Here is a 19,956-nt window from a genome sequence, read left to right on the forward strand (position 1 = left end):
CTTTTACATGACCAGCGTTCAGACTCCGCCTCTGTGTCGTACATGCAGGCTGCGAGTGCATTGGTATTGGTGAGAATCCTTGCAGCATGCGGAGAGTTGAGAGAGCTCACGAAAACGTGGTGCTGCTCCTCGGTGGTGGATGCAGCCGAAGGACTTCAACGAATTCGGAAAGTGCGCTACACTTAGTAGAATATAAACTTGTTAATAGGTAAGAAACATAAAATACTAGTAGATGGTAAGCCAAAAATCCTTTAATGGCTAGAGATTTTAATTAGGTATTTGTTTTAGTTCAAAGATGCACGCGAATACCAAATCAATTACTTAAAATATTTGATAATTAAAAATGTTTTTAAAATCACTTAATATTATTCGAAAAAGTATCTCGATTTCGTATGCTGGTGCAAAATCATATTCTCGCCTTGAGCTGTAAATAATTAAGGAACTCCCAGAGTGTGTCCGTATGACAAAGTGCAGCTCATCAGGCAACTTAACCCGCTGCCACTCAGAACACGGGCGCACTGAAGAGCCATCAAAACAGAGATACTCGTGAGGCACTTGGCCAGGAGCAAGGCAGCAGGACGATGGAGTTGGTGATGAGCCGGCCTCGTTCAGCAGATGGTCATACTCGCACCTTTGCGTCCTGGTGGTGGATGTCCTTGGCTCTCTCTCTCTCTCCTTCTATCTAGCTCTCTCTATGAATATGTGCAAATTAGCATATCAAATGCCATAAATGGCGCTAAGGCAGATAGCCGTGTGTTAGTGACTGTGTGTGTGAGCCACTCTCCATTGTTACCCATACGCCACGTTGCACGAGCGAATGAGCGCACGAAGGGCGGTGCAAAAAGGACGAGGGGTGGGTGCACCTGCAGCTGTGTGTGTGTGTGCGTGTGATTTAGTTGCATGCGATAATGTCAACCACAGAGAAGAGCCGTTCGCCTTTATTCCGCTGCTTGGGTTGGCTCGCCTTACGTACCCTGTATTGGTGGCACACGTGTGTGTGTGTGTGTGTGTGTGATGGGTCGCCTTCTTCTTCTTTTTTTCGGTGGTGGTGCAGCGCTGCCACTTCAAAAGCTACTGAAACTGCTGGACGCCGACTTTGGCGACTGGGCTCTTCAGTGTCAATTCGTCGACACGAGGCGCTGCTTTTCGCTCAGAACTAATCGTTAATGTCTTGGAAAGGATATCCTTCCTGACTTCCCGGTTTTCACGGCTACCACGTGCGCGTCCGCTTACTCGTTTTTCCCATACTCATCCTGATTTGTGTTCCTGCCTCTCCGAGTCGCGAGTTTTGTTGTGCCGAAGTATAAAAATTCGATACAAGCCATCGAAAAGTGGGCCATTCGGGCGGTGTCCTGCCAGGACCTGCACTAGTGTAAGTGAGCACTGCATTTTGGCGGAAGAGAGGGAGAGTGTGAGTAGAAGGCAGTCGCTCTCTTTATTGTGCTACGTGTTCTGACCTTGTTTACATTTTTTTTTAGTAGCCGCAAATGACAACAGCGGTTCAAAGGGTGCGCATGTGTACAAGAAAACAGATCCTTAAGTCAGATAAATATCTTGTGGGATTCTGAGATGCTACACTCCTTTTTGAGATCTTTTTCACGAGAATCCAGAAATAAACTTTTTTTAATTCCTTCAATGCATTGAACAAATATATAGAAAACTTCTGTCGTCGTGCTATTACTTATATAAATCAACTAAAAATTTACATTAAATTTTTTGTTAATTTTTTTAATTAAGGGAATACTTGGTAATTTTCCAGAAATTTCGAACTGAAATGTATTAAAAAGGAATTATTCTAACAAGCCCTCTTCACTGAAGTGTATTTTAATTACTTTAACGTAACCCTTACTACAATATTTCAAAATTCAAATGGTAGCTCAATGGAATTTGGAAAGAATTTCCAATTTTCCGTTCCGTTCTAATGCATTTATAATCAGCCGAGGATTACACATTTAAATGCCAGATTTAAATCACAACCCTTCCCTCAAAAGCCCAACCACATAATTTATGTAAAAACTTTATAATCCAGGAGAGGTTTTTTGTTGCAATGGCGCTTCATTAATTTATGAATATCAAATTGCATTTTGACATTTGCCAACAAAAACTATTTAAAACTTGTCCCGGCCTGTGCCCGGCGCACAATAGCCTTGGTCCCTGTCCCAGGACCTTTTCCAGGACCCCCATCCTGGCCATTTCTTCGCGTCCCCTGCCATTGGCGATTCGGTTTGATTGAAGCACCCGCATGTACAGAACATTTTAAATATTTACAAAGATATTTCAAAAAACGCTTTTGGCATGTTTTGTTTTTGTACCCAGTTCCTTTTATAATTGTTGTTGCTGTTCTGCTGCCTGTTGTTGGTCTGTTTGTGTGTGTGTGTCCAGAGGTCCTCTGAGTTTTCCCCCCCTGTTGGTCGAGTGTTTTGCTCACTTTTCGGTCGCTGGGAAGAAAAAGGGAAAACGAACTTCAAATGTGGCATGAGGGCGGCTCTTGAGTTTGTGTGTGTGTGCGTGTGTGTGAATGTGTGTTTGTGGGCGGAGCACTTGAGGGCGCGTGTGTCCTTTTAGGAAAGTGTCAAAAACCGTTGGTCAAAAAACCGTATGGCAATTATTCAACACAATTGAATATGAAGTGCGGCGATGGCAAGGGCGAGCATGTGGGGCGCAAAACAAAAAAAAATTGCAGCGCTGGGCAAATAATGAAAAATACACCCACATCAGTATTTTTCGGCTGTCTGCACTCAGGCGCACACACACCCACCCACCCACTCACACATTTGCACCCTTTTCATGTCCTGCTGCTCCTGCCGCCGTTGCCGTTGTTGTTGCGCAGTTGCTGCCGCCTGGCAATTTTTCGGTGATAAAATATTTAAATTTAATTAAGGCCACCGACGAGCAACACGATTGCCGGGGCCAGCGGCCAAAAGGGAAGATGAAGTGGTGCCGGTCCTGGCCGGACCTTTGACCCTGCATTCCCGTTCCCAGGAAACGAGGGGATACATACGGGGCTGGGGGCTTTGGACTGGGGTTCCACGTCCTTTTTGCGCCTTTTGCATTTGCGTATGGTGCGTTTTGCAGGCTTACGGCTCTGTTGGCCGGCAAGAAATTCATTAAAAATTTTTGCTTTGATGCTACCAAATTCTTTTTGTAAGTTTCTTTGTACTTCCAGCTTTGTACATCTCACGGACAGCACAGGGCCACAAAACATACTTTCAAAGGACCTCGGCGGTCGGTCTGTGTCCTTGCCAGTGATTATGTGCTCGGACTAAACCCCTTTCGGTTTTTGTAATTAAGCTGCGAGAGCCACAATAGTTGCATATGCACGCGTTTCTTCCCAGATATTGTGCACACAAATTGAACACGATTACAGCTGGAAATTGTTGGCCAAAAAGCAAACTTTCCATATGCTAGCAACTTAATCGCCGGCAAGAAAAATCAGAAAGTTGCTGTCTTGCTTGTCTAAACCCTGAAACTAAACTATTCCGGCTCTGCCACCAAACTTTTGATCTTGAGTTGTGCAAATATTTTTCATTATGCGGGCCAAGTATTTATGGAATTATGGAAATTTGTTTTTAAGATATTTGTTTCCGTTCTACGCAACATGGAAAGTTAAAACCTGTCAGTTTCAAGAGCGGATTTCGGGACATAATCTGGTTCGATTCGGAGTCTGTTTGTTGTTTCTAAACAACAACAACCGAGCTATAGCCATTATGTTGATTGTTTATTTTCAATAAATGTAAATGCATAAATGCATATTTTTTACTCACTATGTCCTATGGTTTACGAAATTGAACTTCTTCCTAGATCAATACTAACTGTTCACATCGTTGACCGATTGCCAGGACTCAGGATTAACCCCCGTATTCATTTCAGACCTGCAATTTTAGAAGTCCTCTGTCAAGTACCCCCATCGACTTCTGATTGATACTGTACGTATGTTGTAAAATGGGGATTTATGGCCTCCAGCATGCAGTTTGACAATTAACCATGGCCATTGCCAACTGGCTGAGGCGAATGCAAAGCTTCCAGCTCAGAAATTTGGCTACAGGCAGTTGCTACTATGGCTGGACACGTGCACCTGTTTTGTCACATCTAATATTCCATTGTTTGGTCTGTGGCAAGGACTCGTTGCTGGCCAAAATGCGTTTTGGAACATTCCAAGAAGCGAAGCCAACGGAGTCAACAATGCTCTATGGACAGAGGCATGCAAATTGGCCAGGAAAAGGGAACGGAATGAGAGCTGGCCAGAAGGAAAAAGGGCACAGGCCCAGCCAATTTTTCTTGCATTTGCCTTCGAGTTTTTCGGTTTTTCCCGTGTTATTGTTACCCCTGCCCGTCCTGTTTGTCCAAGTTGCCATTTCAAGCGTATTGCAATGAAAAGCAAACTTTCCATCGCACACGCAGTTCGGGTTAGGCATTCGGTCTTCTGTTTTTGGTCTCTGGGCTGTTGGGCTGCTTCTCTGCTGGACTCAACAGGCGAACACGGGGCGTATACGAAATTAAAATGCACTCAGCTGAAAAATTGGTTTTCTCGTTCTTGACAAACTTTGAGTGATTTCTGAAAGCCTACGACGGATGCCAGCCCATGGAGGGCGAATCGGCAAACGAGGCGCCAAAACCCCACCCACGGGAAGATACTTTTTGAAAAGCCAGCGCCTCCTTACCTTGTTTTCTCAAAGATGTTTTAATAAGGCGTACATTTTAATCAAGCGTGCCGAAAATAACTCATAAATTATGGAAAGCCAAAGTAAGCAGATGCCGAGGCCAAAGGAATGATAACAAGAAGCCCTGAAAATTGCTTGACTCATTAAAAATAAATGATTTGGTATTTTAAGCCCTCTTCTGAACTTGGCTGGCTGTTGCCCACTAAATGGCTGATTGATAATTTAATTGTTTATAAGTTTCCCATTTGATTTATAGTTAAAATATCTTACCAAATGACGTCTTCCAACTGTAGTCATTAATGAGTATACATTTTTCTGATTTTGGTATTTTATTTGCAGTTAAATAAAGCTGACCTTGCTGTCGCGGCCAAAATAGCGAACCTGTCGACCGGAGTATCGACCAGTCCCGCCTCGGGACTGGGAATCGTGGGTATCCTGCCCTGCTCGCTCCATTGGCAGCCGCCGGGCAAGGCGCCCAAGCTGCTGAGTTACTCCTCCGGTGCCCGTGCAACCAGTCAGCCCTATGCGATGCCCGCCTCCGGGAACGGTTGCTGCAGCACCAGAACTGCAGGTTGCTGCCAGGACTGCAGTGGCTACCAGCAGGGCTACGAGCACTTGCCTGTTCCGCGACTGCAGCACCAACAGCCTCCACCGCCGCTCTACCAAAATCAACAGCAGAAGCAGGATCATCAACAAGGCAGTTGCACTTCCACCTTGCAGCAGACAACCACTACTACATCCAACTGTTCATACGGCAATTGTCTGATGCCAGCACCTGCAACTACGAGCACCTATGTGAGCAATATTGGAACAGAGCCGCCGCTGTTGAGTATGCAATATTGTCGTTCTCATTGCAACATGCAACATTGCAACAGCACTGGCGGCAGCAACAAGGCACCTGCTATTTATAATAACATACCTGCTCAGTCGATGATCTTTGTACCCGTGATGTTGCCCATGCAACAGCAACATCCACAACAGCAACAGCATGATTTGCATATGCAACATCCTCTGACGCCGTCGGAGGATTGCAAACCATTGTTGCACGCCAAGAGCGTACCACCGCCGCCACAGCCGCCGCCTATGCTCACCCACTTCCAGGCGATGATGCAACCACCACCACTACCACCATCACCGATGATGCCTCCACAAAGCTTTGGGTGCCCACTTCCCAGCAGGACTCCTGCCACTCCCCCCCTGCCGGGTACCTACCGCGTTCAAAGCCTCAAATCCGCGGCTGCAGCGGCGGTCAGTGCTTACCAGCGGGTAAGTACAAATTTAAACTATCTGAAAAATATAAGAACTTTGAAATTTAATTTCTTCGTTAAATTGTTAAACCAAAAATCGAATTAAAGTCTCGCCAAAATACCTGTGAGGTGTCGGACATTTATCCAAGTGGCTAGCTGTAAATCTAGAATATTTGTAGTACATCAGCGGCACTTAGTCAATGGATGCAAATCCTCCTGGGCTACTAAAATGTTGCAATTTGCGAAGCACAGCAGAGGCAGGGACAATGCCACGTATACTTAATATTTATGGGTGTACTGCTGCTGCTGCCAAACTTCAATTTACATAAACATAAAAGACAAGCAACATCGGAGGAGCTCTTTTTCTTCCTCTACCCTTTGGAATCTGCATGCATGTTGTTGGTGAGATTTAGCGCAGCGACAGGACACAAAAAATCAAAGCTTCAGGAGGGGGGAGGGGTGCTCCAAATGCAAATCGGAACGAGCGGAAGTGAAAGCGCAGATATGGAAAGGTATATGGGGGGTTAAGGCGGGCTTACGGCGAACACGAAAAACTAATGCATAACCTAGTAAGATCATCAACACGAAATTTTACAGCAAACTCATGTCCAAGGATGCGGAAATAAACTAGTTGTTTTTGTTACCAGGTCCGCTACCTCTGCCACATCCACGCCACCTTTCCCCTCCTTTAAGTTCCCCCTGCCACAGTGTTGTCCTGCGCTCAATGACTTTTGCATTTAATATGAGTAAAGAAGCGCAGGACAACAAGAGAAACAGGCAGCAGATAAATACACTGGGAAAGTTCAGAGTTGCTACGATCATTGCAGCTTTGAATTTTATAATAGTTAATAATCAAATTATATAATATGTATATATAAACCTATCGTTCAAGGAGTATTTCATGAGATTTTTAAACCTGTTTAAGTTCTTTTCTTTTTTAGTGTGCAGTGGTGGGCTAAAAGCTGAGCTGGACTTGAGGATTGGGCTTCGGCCCTTTACGGCGGGTTGAGTCCTGGCCAGCGACATGCAAAACGTGCTGTTTAAATTACGTTCTTGCCGGCAGATTTCTGATTTCGGATTTCAGGAGGGGCCACCTGCAAGGACAAGCAGATAGTGTCTGCTGTCCGTTCGGCTCCTGAGTTGCTGAGCTGCTCAGCTCCACAGCTCCTTCCTTGCCAATTCTTGGCCGTGTCCGACGATTCGTTTATTTGATAGCCTTGCTGTTGATGCTCCTGCATAGCGGATAACTTGGTCCTGATTAAGAATCTGCAGCAGAATAAAAGGGAAATCGCAGCGTCAAAGGTTCGGTGGTGGTCACCTGGCCATGTCCTTATGATAGGAGTCGCGGTAGAATTTCTTAGAAAAATCCATAAGTTCGCTGAGAGCAGTATGCTCTATTCACATTTTTGATGACAACTCTGTAGCATCTTATTTGCAAACCTTCTTCGAGTAAAATTTATTTTACAGGCAAATTAAACATGAGAAAAATGCACATCATAGTCCTGCATCCTTAATGCTGTTCATTCACATGTGCTTAAGTAGTTTTATTTAGAAGGAGTACACTCGTACACAGAGGACTCTGGACTGTATCTGCACATTTGAATGCTAAATCTTTTATGAAATGCCATTTTTTTTCGACAGTCCGTCTGTCTGTCCGTTTGTCCATATCTAATACATCCAGAAAACGGTCATATGAGAGTGCTTTTCTATAGCCATGTGTGTGTGTGTCCGTCGGTTTGTTGTGGTCTTTCTGCAACTTAACAATACCTTTTCCTCACTTTTCTCAGCTTTTCTCCCGCCTTCCATCCGCCGGCATTCGCTTTCGTTTGTTTTTGCATTTCCTTCCCCTGCTTCTGGAAAACTGGGCGCGCTATCATGCACAAAGAAAGCATTTTATGTGCTGCCTTTAATGTTTGCACTAGCCCACAGTTATAATGTACTCTCACCCAACGATGTATGGGTGCATATAGTACATGTGAGTCTGTATGGAAGAGCATAAATGGGCACTTGAAAAAATTTCTACCCGTTTTCAAAAAAATGTTTATTCTAACCACATAGACACTTAACTTGTGTTAACATTGAAATCTACATTTTATTACCTGAAACCTCTAAAACATTAATAAGATTATAAGATTATATCGTATAATTATGTTTTTTTTTTTGCACTTCATCCACAATGATTTTGGTTCCTGGGCCCCTGCATTAGAAAGTTTTCTCGGATCTGTGGTGCATTCGGAATCACTTGAATCCTGGGAATCGTCTGGTTGTCTTTGGACGCCCACTTGACCCCGCCCCCGGCATTGTGTTGGAAAAACAGTTGGTTTCCATCTAATAATTGTTCTACTCATATTCCATATGCACTTGCTGAGTATTTCAAAGCGGATTTGGTTGTTGGGTTTTACTTGTTTTTATTTTCCTATTTTTTTTTTCTTGTTGTTTTTGGTTATGATTTGCTATGCTGTGAGCTATTCCATGTTGTTTATTTGGGCTGAAATTTCTTACTTAATTCCGCTCCATGGGAACGATGTTTCGGGGGAAGTGTTACTAAGTACTTATATCATAAATAGAAATACAGCCCAAAAAACAATTAATGCTAAATGAATGAACGGTAATGAAGCAGAGAGTTTTTATTCTGGCGGACTTGTGCACAATTTACTAAGAGGATTTGGGTAAGCCCACAATTATGCTCCGAATATTAGGCTGTGACGGCTTTTCCTTTTACAACTCTAGTAAATAAGCAAGGAAAATAGTTAGGGACAGATAGGCAAATGTACATAACGCTTTAATCCATTGTATACCAGTTTGACGGCACTTTAAGAAGCTAGTGCCAAAGAAATGTTAATTGAGAAAGAGTCACAGCTTCATCCACTTGGATATTCCCTTAAAAGAGTGCAGTAGTGCTAAAAAAAGGATACAAAGTAGTGGGGCACTCCGAAATGGGAATCCTTTAGCCGACAAGAGCAGGAGCAATGGTGACTTAATGGCCTCGAAGGGTCGCGAGTGATGCGTAAGTGAATCCATATTTCATATGCCGCGTTAACGGGCCAGCAAAAAGCAGACACACAAAGTGAGGAACATATTTCGAGGAGTGCCAGAATGCGTTCACTTTATTGGAAGAAATCCAAGGAAAAAGTTGAAGATACGAACCAACGAGGCTGTCATTATTTCGCTTTCAGCAGTGGCAAAATGAAACTGAAACAAAACGAAATGAAAGCAGAGGAAGACGTCTAGCGGAGGAAAGTCGGCAGTGTCCTTCTTGTTGCTTAAGTATAAGAAATTTGATAGCTGCGCCAAAGGATGCGATATCAAAGGATTGCCTTGTGGCCAACGAGTGACAAACGGCGAATGAAAGTCGAAGGAAACAGATGACAGCCAAACAGTCAAACGGGCAAATTGGACAAGCGCTAGACAGGACGAAAAGAAAGGACCCAGCGGAAACCCGCAAAAAACGCACCCAAAAGCGCATATCCGAATCAGAACTTGGCCTTAAGGCCAGTTGTAGTTTCCACTCGATGCCAAACATCCAAGTTGCGGCATTAACAGAATGTGGTGACTTTCTCGCCTTTCACAGAGCCTGTAAATGTGCTCCATTGCTCTCCAGAGGATGTGGCATCCGCCCCCGGAATGGGAACTCTATGCCGATCTCACCATGAGAATCTTGGGTCCTCTGTTAATTCAATCTGCTGGCTGACTGGCCGCGAGATGGCGCCCCAAAGTGCCAGCCACTGCTGTTGAGTGGCCCGAATCTCACCGCATTTGATTGTGTGAGTGTCCGCCGCCGCGTCCTTCGTCCTTTCTCTTGTGCGCGCCTGTGTGTGCGAGTATGTCGCGCACTGGCTTGCCAGAAGGCGATTAACCCATTATGAGCTGGGAAGTTTCGTCTTACGGAACTGTATATAAACATCATGGATAAAACCAGTACTACAGTTCTGAATGAAATCTATAAAGCGAATAGGATCATGCATACTTATTATTTGAGATTTACTTTGATGTTTCCCAAAAAAGCACAGTAAATTACAAGGATGTATACAAATCACTTCAGCCACAAAGATAGAATAATTAATCAAAGCTAAAAAATTCTGTTAGAAACGAATACAAAAATTCAAAAAAGCCTGAAAAATCAAAAAAAGCTGAATGGCTCTGGCTAAAAAATAAAAATGGGTTAATCCTCGCGAAGCTGATAAAAAGGACGCGGGCGTCAGGAGCAGCATCTCCATTCTTGTTGTTGCTGCTGCCACTTGAAAGCTTTTACCACAATGCTTGTGTATCGGTGCGTGTGTCCGTGTATCCCTATGTGTGTGTGTGTGTGTGTGTGTGCCCATCAAGTGCTTCTTTGTTTCTTGCTGTGTGTGCGAGGGCGCCAAATTTCAAAAGCAGCCGTGCAAAAGCTTTTTTCGTTGCCAAACGGTTTATTTTGCACGACACTCGACATGGTACGCATCCTTTGAAAGTGTAAACGCCGTCAGCGGCTTCACTTTCAATGGCAGCCCATCCGGCGTATACTTGATACTGGCTGCTACAGTTGAGGCGCGCTCAAGCGCCGTCTCTTAAACCCTGGCCAGTCCTAATTTAATTTAGTGTAAATTCAGTTTTTTGCTTCTTTTACCACTTTTTTGTTTTGCTGTTGTGTGGCTCGCTAAGGTCAAGCCGCCAGGAACAGGGCGAATTAAATGCAATTGACAGTTGCAATTTCCAACTGGCTGTCAGGCCAAATCCCACAGAAACTGCATTTGAAACAAGGGAGTGGCGCAGTGCTAAGTCCAAACTCGCTGTAACACAATAAAATGCAACCTCAACTGACACAAAGAAAATGTTTTACCGAATGTGAGCCAAGAAGTCGCTCGTGCAGGGACGAAGGCGGGCTTAGGTCCAAGGGGGCGTGGCTAAAAACAAAAAAAAAAAAAAAAAAAACAAAAAACGAATAGACATCACGTAAGCGGAAAAACCAATGCCAAGCCAAGCCAAACCGCCGCGGCTGTCAAATTAGAGGCATTCAGGCAGGCACCTCGCAAACTTTGTAGGAATTTCTCATCAACTAGTCGTAGCCGATATTTCCAATCCCACCTATGTATGTGTTTCCATTTCTGTTGGACAAATGAGTTGATACCCGGAGAATTTTCGGCATGAGACATAACTCGCATTGCAAGTGATAAAATCACTGAAATGTATTCACAGATTATTGAATCAATCATTTTGGTTAAGTAAACAATTTGCACCAAAGGCGTTGATTCATATGCTACATAGTCAATGACCACAGCGATTCCACTGGCCGACTCACATGTGATAATAATTGAAATACCCCGGCATTGTTGAAATTAAAGTTTTGCCAGTACTCGTCCGAAGTTGTAATTTAGTTTCATTGCTCGACAGAGACAATAATGACCGACGCGTCGAAGTTGTTGTCGCAAATTTGCCTGCAGTAATGAATAGGCTGGCATGTCCTTCCACCGATAGAAACGACATCCTTAATCAGGATTGACTAATCTCAATCGCACTTTATTTGTCCTTGGGGAAAACAGCAATTTTAGGTCACTTAAATTCAACAAATTATGAACGAGTATTTTATTGCAAAACAGTAAAACTAATATTTGTTTTGATTTTGAGAAGTGATTAATTGTTGGAATATTACCTGTATTCTATGTGATATTATGAATATTGTCAGCATATATTTTTGTTTCTAGTGCACCGAAAGTGAAGCAACTATCGATATTTGTTTGTAAAATACTTTCCGAAATTCTCTCCAAGCTTAGAATAAAATTTATTTAATGGCAAATATTTGCCGGGAAATTGAGTTGAAATGAGTTGAATAAAATGGCGTAGGTAAATTAGAATGCAGACACAGGCAGGGACCTTAAATTTCGTCAAATGACTGTACATGTGAGTTGTTTGTTTCATCTCTATGCATTTTGTTGGTCAATTAATTTGCATGTCGTTGGTGGCCGTAACTAAGAATAACAGGGCTCCGAAGATGTTCGACTGAACACGTCGACCACTCCCAGGTGGTATTTCTTCATTAAATTAGTGTATGTGGTGACTTTGACAAAACGGCTGTCTGTCTGTTGGCTCATACCCTGCGTTTTTCCCTCGAAGTATCCTTGTTGGCAGTCCAGGAATGTGGATGATGGCCTTGTTTTGTTTGTCTTTTGCAACGTGTTCGGGCATCTTTATTTTCAATAACAAATAAAAATGCCCAAGTAGAACGTAAAATAAATTGCAGCCACGAGCCTGCTGTCTGCTGTTTGGGCCTCAGTTTGCAGACTGTCCTGGATTCCAGTCCATTATGTGTTTCCTCGCATTTCCTTTGCTTTTCGGCATTTAATTGGCCGTATAATTGATTGGAGTTGTTGCTGGTGCTATTTGTTGTTGTGGCCACTTCCCGGCATTCGATCCCCTCATCTAACTCATTATTTGTGTGTGGACTGTGTGTGTGTTTGCAGCAAAACATTTCAAAATACCAGCCCAAGTGGCAAAGTTTTCTTTGGCCATCTATTGAATTGGCCCGTGGCACGAGCCTTTGATAGACTTCACAGCCCCTTGCCCCATTTTGCTGACTGGGCTTTCCGTTCCGACTGCCTCTATAAATTTGTATTGTGCCGGCTTGTTCTCTGCGGTGCGTAATTAATTATATTTGCTTCAGCCTCAAAATGTCAGTCGGTCTCTAATTATTATTATGCCAATAGGGGGAGAATGGCCATTGGCCTCCAGCCCCAAAAGCGATGCCAAGTCTGCATATCTTTTTCGGCCTGGCTCTCACAGGTTGCTTGACATTAATTGATTTATTTGCCTTTTACATAAATTAGGCGCTGAATATTTGGATTCGGTACCGAAGTGCATATGGAGTGAGGTCTAGTCTATGGCATCTGATTTCACTTGGTTTAAGAATTAAAGTATTTTTTATGGTACAGCAATTATTTACAAAAATAACAAGATAATAAACTAGGAAATATATTTAGTACTAAATTTAAAAGAGATGTTCATGAAATAAAAAGCTTAAATAATAAAATATTTAATTATAAAGGTTTTATATTGAGTATTAATTGAGTAATGCCCATTAAAAATTCAATCTTCATTAATAGCCCACGTAATAAGGAAACACATTGTAAGTCGAAATGTGGCCAATACAATTGTTGTATCAAACTTTTGGCATTATGCCAGTTTGCCTCGTATAGCTGCCGTTTTGGAGCAGACCAAAGTCCCTCGCTTTTTGGCGTTCGATGAGTTGGAAAACGCGATCGTGGCGGGAAGCGGAAAAAAGGAAAACTTTTTGACAGCGCAACATGCAAAAACAAATTACCAAACAGTCAAACTGTCAATTACGGGGCAATTAGTTGGCTTCGATTAAATGGCAGTCGCCGTTGTAGTTGCTGTCGTCGCTTAAGCCGTTTTGGCCCCGTTCACAATGCCAGCACGTCGTCCGCACTACGGAGTCCCCAACTTCGAAACTCCCAGCTGGGAAGCAGTGTGCAAATATTTGTGGCTGAAAATTAATGTCCGACAAGCCAGCGGCATGGACAACTTTCTGTGATAATTGGCCCACTGCAATGGGCCCGCTTAAGTGGTCGGCCAGCAGTTTGATTTATTCCCGCTCCCTGGGCTGAGACTCCGGCACTCGATAGCCAGGTGCATGGATCGGATGCATCCCCGGTGGCCACTCAAACGGCAAATACACAACATTTACAACTGTGCCGGCCAAGCGTCCAGCAGTTGCACAATGCACTTTCGGGCCTGGCAACTGATAAGAAGATAAATGAGCCCGTTCGGCAGCCGGCAGGAGTTAAGTCCTGCACTCAGAAAAGGATATTCCGTGACTTATCGAATTTCGCAAGCAATAAACTTTTTGATAGCACTACCAAATGTGAAGGATGTTCGAAGGACTTTGCTTACATTAATAAGTCGTTTCATTACTTTCCATTGAGAAAAGTATGATTATACTGCAGAACTTACAAGTTAAATAAGAATTACCCACAACAGTGCTTTCTTTGTCATATTCTGCTGGGAACTGGAACTGTTTTTCACAGCTAATGAACAATTCCAACGATTTGCATAACTCGTTGGCCGATTTTGACCAAAAATATTTTCGGTCAGATTTTCATTTTTTGAATTTTAACTGTCCCCATCTTTTTTGGCACATTTTGTTAAATTAATTTTTCAATCAAATTTGAAGTTTTTATAAAATCTAAAAATTTTAAAAAATTAAAGTTTTAATGAATATCGATTGGGCATGTAATTACGAGCCTAATGAGGTATGGCATTCCATATTTGCACTATTATTTCCATATTTTGATACAAATATTTTCTTAAATACAAGTTATACTTACTAAAATAACAAACTTAAAGTCAAGATGAAGATTCGCTTGAGTGTACAGCTAATAAATACTTTCAGATGGCTATAAGAAATGGCATTTGAAAGTTTTATGATCGTATAAAACAGCGGTGGGCTGTCTCCCATTTAAGTAGCACAGCCCTGCCAGGATATGCAAAGTGGAGCCGAGACGCTGTCCTTCCAAAAAGCAGGCACTCCTCTATCTTTGTTTGTTGGCTCAGACTGCCGTAGGCTGGCATATGCGAACTGGAAATTATGAGCGATAGCATGGCCCGTGCGTCTGAACGGAGTCTTGGGCTATATACCCCAATCCGGCCTTGGATCTGGGTTCCCTCCCGTGCATCGGCACATTTGGCATTGCTCATACGACGTGTGGTCGCAATATGCATTGTTGCGTGTCCTTCCGGAAACAGCTGTCAGTACACTGTAACTATTTTGCGTCTGGGTTATACATTTTATAATACTTAATATGAATTTCGTGTGACTTCAAAATGGTCCATGCTGATACTGATAGGGGTTGCGATTCTTTATATAGTAGAAACTAGTTTGCTCGCCAGCTTTGCTCACATTTTTTCTCTGTACTGGATGTACGGAACTGCATGCTGCGAGTATCTACGGCACTGCACTCTTGCCGATTGATGCCTTTGGCATGCTTTTGTGTGTTGGCTCCAGCTGCAGTTTCGTATCCATCCTCATTCTCATCCGCATCCCCATCCGCATCTCCATCTCTTCCCAATGCCGCAGCCTGAGTGATGTGGGGTCTAATTTATGGCCCGGTTTGCCTGCTGGCCCGTTCTGCATACCGAAATGGCAAACGGGCACTGTCAAAGCAGGAAAGCAACAGAAACTGCAGCGGCGACTGCAGAAAATTGCATGGCATTAGATCGCCGATTGCCCCCGCAACTGGGCTCCTATAAATTGCATTGCATACCTCAGCGCGCTGCTAATTATGCAATCCGACCCGACCCGACCCGCTCGATCCAATCCAATCCAATCCGATCCGATCCGTTTCATGCTGTTGCGGTCTCAGGAGAGCCAGCTGCTAGCCTCATAAATATGCATTACAGCATATACTTTCACCTGCCGCTGGACGCGACATCAATCAACGTCCATTAGGCCGAAGAAGTGCGCCAGGAAGCGGAAGTGTGGCACACATACGCATGTACGCAGGTGCCACTTGAAGGACGAGACACGCAAGAAGGAAAAGTGTTGTTTGTCGTACTTACTTACAAAGAACAATTAAATTAATTTATTGCTTTATTTGTTCACGACTAATTCATATGCTTTCTAGAGTTTTGAAACAGCTTTCATATTATAGAGGAAAAAAAAGTGTTTTTCCGATAAAAAATCCTTTGGTTTTAAGACCTCTTGAGGTCATTTGCCATGCAGGCAGTTTCGCTGGAATCAAACGTTGCGTATTTAACATGTCTGCTGGTCATCAACTAACAAACAATCTGCCTCCGTTTCCTTGGGCTGCCCAGGAAGGCCGCCTTGTCAACTCAGTCTGCACCAAGCACACACACACACACACACACACACACATCGTCGTCCTGTCAGCGGCAACAACAAATGATAAAATGTTTGCGTCCAGCCAGCGACTTTCTCTTACTTTCATCTCCATGCTTGGAGAGGGTGGGGAAGGCGAAATAATTTAATTTCGCCTGCCATGTTCGCCGCAGGCCGTCGCCCGCTGAATTTGTTTTATTAAAAACTGTGCACTATACACGCTGGCTGGCAAATGAAAGAAATGAAATCAAATACTCAAAAATGCGCAAATAAGGCGAAACGAAGGCGGCGACAACGCAACGAGAAAACAGAAACAAAAATGTACAAAATATGTACCCGATGGGGCTTGGCAATTTTGTAATTTCTTGGGGTAAATCGCGAAACGCTTTGTTTTGCAGATTTCCTTTGACGGTTTGACGGTTATTTAATTTGCTCTCCCCAAGAAATTGGGACACGAAATCTACGTAATCCCCAGTTTCATGACAAAATTGCAGGCGGCGTAGGGATCGCAAGTTGATGCTAATGCTATAAATGCTCGCCCATCATTTGTCTTCATTCATCTTTGGCAATTGTCCACCCATCCGAGTTTCGAACTCCACTCGAAATCATTAATTTCAAATATTATCCCCGACTGACAAAGCCCCACAGTGAATGGTAAATTGTAATAAAAGCGGCATATTCATAAATATGAAATAACTTCGGTGCCATTTAGCGGCAAATAATTTGCTAGGGCCACGCCCACTTTTCAGTGTGGGAAAGTGTTGCTACACAGGAAAAAATACCTGTTAAACTTATGTCTAGCAGCGAAATTGAATTTGTACCTCTTTGCCTGAATAAATTGTATGATTTTATACCATATATTAAATCAAAATTTAATACGATACGGAGCTAGCAAGTAGTTATATATTTTGCTTTAGAGAAATTAATTCTTAAAGCGAAAATTAGATTTCATTTTGCATAGCTTAACTGCAATCAATATTTAGTATTTTTGTTTTCTTTTTCTTGGAGTGCGTGGTCCTTTTTTCATATTTATCGTCGCTTTCCCCAGTTCTTTATTAAGCAAACTAATCATGACCCTTTGTGGCCGACACGTGGCTGATAAAAACGGACCCGGGGACAGCAAATAATGTGCGCTCTGATGGTCGGAATGGGTCCAGGATAACCGGCTACAGGACTATGGGATCCTTCGCAACAGCTTCTGAATTCGGCATTCCCATAACGCCGAGCATATTCAAGGTTCGCCCAGGCAAATCCTTTAAGTGTCATTCGGTGGCCCCCTGAATTCGGTTGCAACGTTTGCTCTAGTTTTTCCTCGGGTTTTTCCTCTTTTTTTTTTTGCCCAGCATTTTTGGCCGAGTTGTTTGCTCACTTTTTATGCGTTTGGATTTGCACATTTGGACACTAGTTAATTATGTTCTTAGTCCCTTTTATGTCACAATTTTCATTTGGCAACATCAAATAAACTAAATGTCCGGCAGGGGCTCGGCCGGAAAATGCCGCCCGATTTCGGGGGAAAACTGTCTACCGCAATTGTCGTGGCAAGGTAAACAAATATGCGTGTACGGCTGGCTGGCTAACTACATTGCCCATTGGCTGCAGTCGTGATCCCGGGGTTCCTGGGGTTCCTCGTGTTCTCCGGGTTCCAAGTGGGGTGGATTGGGATGGCTTTGGGGTGGAACAAATGTGCCTATTTGTCGCTGGTGTGGGGTCCTTTGGTGCGGTCGTCTGCTATAAAATTCTGTGCGGAATGGACATTCGGACTTTTAATATGCTCGAGTAATGTCTGCATTAACAGAATTCATTTGCAGGACATGGCCAGCAGCCAGGACAACCCCATCCATGTGTGCTTGTGTGTGTGTGTGTGTATTTGTCTCTGTGTGTGTGTGTGTGTGCGTTCGCATGTTGTGTTGGTGTGGAGGAAACAAATTTATGTCGTGCTACTTGCTGAAATTGGATTTCTGGCCGCTGCTCCCCTTGGTTGTTATTGTTGTCGTCACATCGTTGCTTTTTAGTCACCGAAATGAGCGTAGAACGCAAGGAGAAATACAAAACTTAACCCACAGGACTAGGGTGGGGGTGAAGTTTGTTTCCATTCCTGGCTTTAGTACGTGTAATCCTTTTTCATGATTTGCACGCCACTTCAGAGGACATTTGTCGGCCTTGGCATTAGTCTCAGGTTAGTCGTTTGTCCTCAGCTCAGCTCTCCCAGTCGTAATCAAGTTGAATGCCTCAATTAGGTTGCTGTCTCTACCTCGAAATTGGAATGACCTGGCACGTGTTTTTATTTTCATCTTTATCTATTTATTGTCTAATTTTAATGGTCCATCGCATCGTTCGCTCTCCATTGCAGAATGGCAAATTGCCCAGGAACCTGCCCGCGCTGCGTGCCATGGAAATGGCGTTGCGTACCAACTCCTTTGCCACGCCCCCTGCTCCGCACTCTCTCCCACTACCACCGCCTCACGCAGCAAGGACCGAAGGAGGCGGACAGGACATGGAGGACTCTGACGAGGAAATGGAGTACATGCCGCCGCTGCACAGTGAGTACAGTTGCAATGCCGCAAAGTTAATATAGATAAAAAAAAAAAACAATTAATATGTATTTTTAAAAATAAGTACGATTTTCCTATACTTTACTATTTAAATCATTCTTTTCGTATTTCTTATCATAAGAAATACCGTATTGAAGAGAATGTGTCCCAATTATTTCCCCAGAAAAAAGGCTGAGATGTTTTTGAGTTATAAGCTTACACCTTAAAGTCAGCAATATCTAAATATTTTCTCGCAGTGTAAGAGCACCTTTCTCTGTCCAGTGGCAAATTCAATTAAAAATTTTTGAAACTGCTCCACCTGCACGTGCGTGACGAGCTTCTGACGTCCGGCAATGATGGTCGGGAGCAGCAGCACCTGGCCATCCCGTCTATACTGCCATCCATTGGTCCTTTGGTCCAGTGGTCCACTGGCTCAGTGGTTCAGTGCTCCGTTGTCAGAGGCACTGTCAGGCGTTTCAATTTACTTTTATGTCTCGCAGCCTTATCGCGGCGCAAATTGAAATGAAATCTTGACACAATCAGCATGCCCATGCCACCGGCAGCTCGGATTCCCACATACAATTAAGTTAAACGCTGACCATCAATTATGGGACGGACTCTAAGGCAGCTGGGTGCCGGTGTGTTTCACAATGGGGCAAAAGTTTGCAGCCCAAATATATATCTTTGTATATTTATCCCAGGGTGGTAAATAGACAAGCAGAACAGCAAAAAAAAAAAAAAAACCCGCCAGGGGATAAGCCAAGTCAGAGCGGCAAAAAATTGTCAACTTATGAGAAGTCCGCTCCCTTTTCACCCCAACTTTCCGGGATGTTTCGCTATAGATAATATCAAAAACTTTGCTGGGCAAACAAAAGCCTTGGTAGCACTGGCAAATCGTACCGAAATCTCCTCCAAACTCGCCTGTTTATTTATATTAATATTTTTATCATTTTATGACGACTCTACAAATGCGGAAGACGCCGTTCTGACCACCTTGAGCCGGGATTGTGGCCGAAACTTTCTGCAACTTAAATTCACTTTATTTGCTCGTTGTGTGTTGTGCAACCGTATTAATCCGCTGCCATAGCACCATTTACATTTCATTTGTGCGCCACGCCCGTGAATATGATAGAATAATGAATATATAAATCAAACGAAACTTTCTCCGTTACGCCTTGAGTAGTTGGTGTTTAGCATTTGGTGTAATAAATCAATAGTGGGATATATACTGTTGTACGGGTTTGGAACGTGCTAGATTTAACTCTTTTCTCTCAAGGATTATGATGTATTTTGGTCTAAAAGGATTCAGTGATTTCTTTACTATTGCTTACTATGCTAAGCACTTCTGATTTGGGTCATATAATTAACCTAGTTAAATTAACAGAACTGTATAAATATGGTTAAACAAATGCAGTGTTTTTTCATTGCGATCAAATTAAGAGGGCTCAAATTCAAGGGAATATTAACATCAGCTGGCTTTCGTCTTCTCCTATTTTTCCCTCCTCTAAAAAGCCCGCGGCAGCAGCTGTAAGTGCTTCGCTTTGCAGCTGTTCCAATTTTTAGTGTAAATAACCCCGGCAGCAGAAGCAGAAGCAGAAGCAGCAGCAGCCTTGTTTTTGTCCCCTGCTTGAGTTTTGCCAGCCATCCACCCCGTCGCCATCCGGCCACCCATTTTCCACTTTCCACGC

The 19,956-nt window shown here is 43.4% G+C and overlaps 1 protein-coding gene across 1 annotated transcript in view; it reads left to right on the plus strand.

Moving 5' to 3' along the window:
* Nucleotides 1–1,116: 1,116 nt before the first annotated feature.
* Nucleotides 1,117–19,956, plus strand: part of trv (trivet) — a 64,126-nt gene continuing 45,286 nt past the window's right edge. The window contains exons 1-3 of the mRNA NM_001170283.3: nt 1,117–1,372; nt 5,001–5,927; nt 18,088–18,277. Of these exons, the coding sequence (NP_001163754.3) occupies nt 5,190–5,927; nt 18,088–18,277 (928 nt within the window). The 5' untranslated portion in view covers nt 1,117–1,372; nt 5,001–5,189. The remainder of the gene's footprint in view (nt 1,373–5,000; nt 5,928–18,087; nt 18,278–19,956) is intronic.

This window comes from Drosophila melanogaster, chromosome 3R (genome assembly GCF_000001215.4).
Source record: "Drosophila melanogaster chromosome 3R".
NCBI classification, from domain to species: Eukaryota; Metazoa; Arthropoda; class Insecta; order Diptera; family Drosophilidae; genus Drosophila; species Drosophila melanogaster.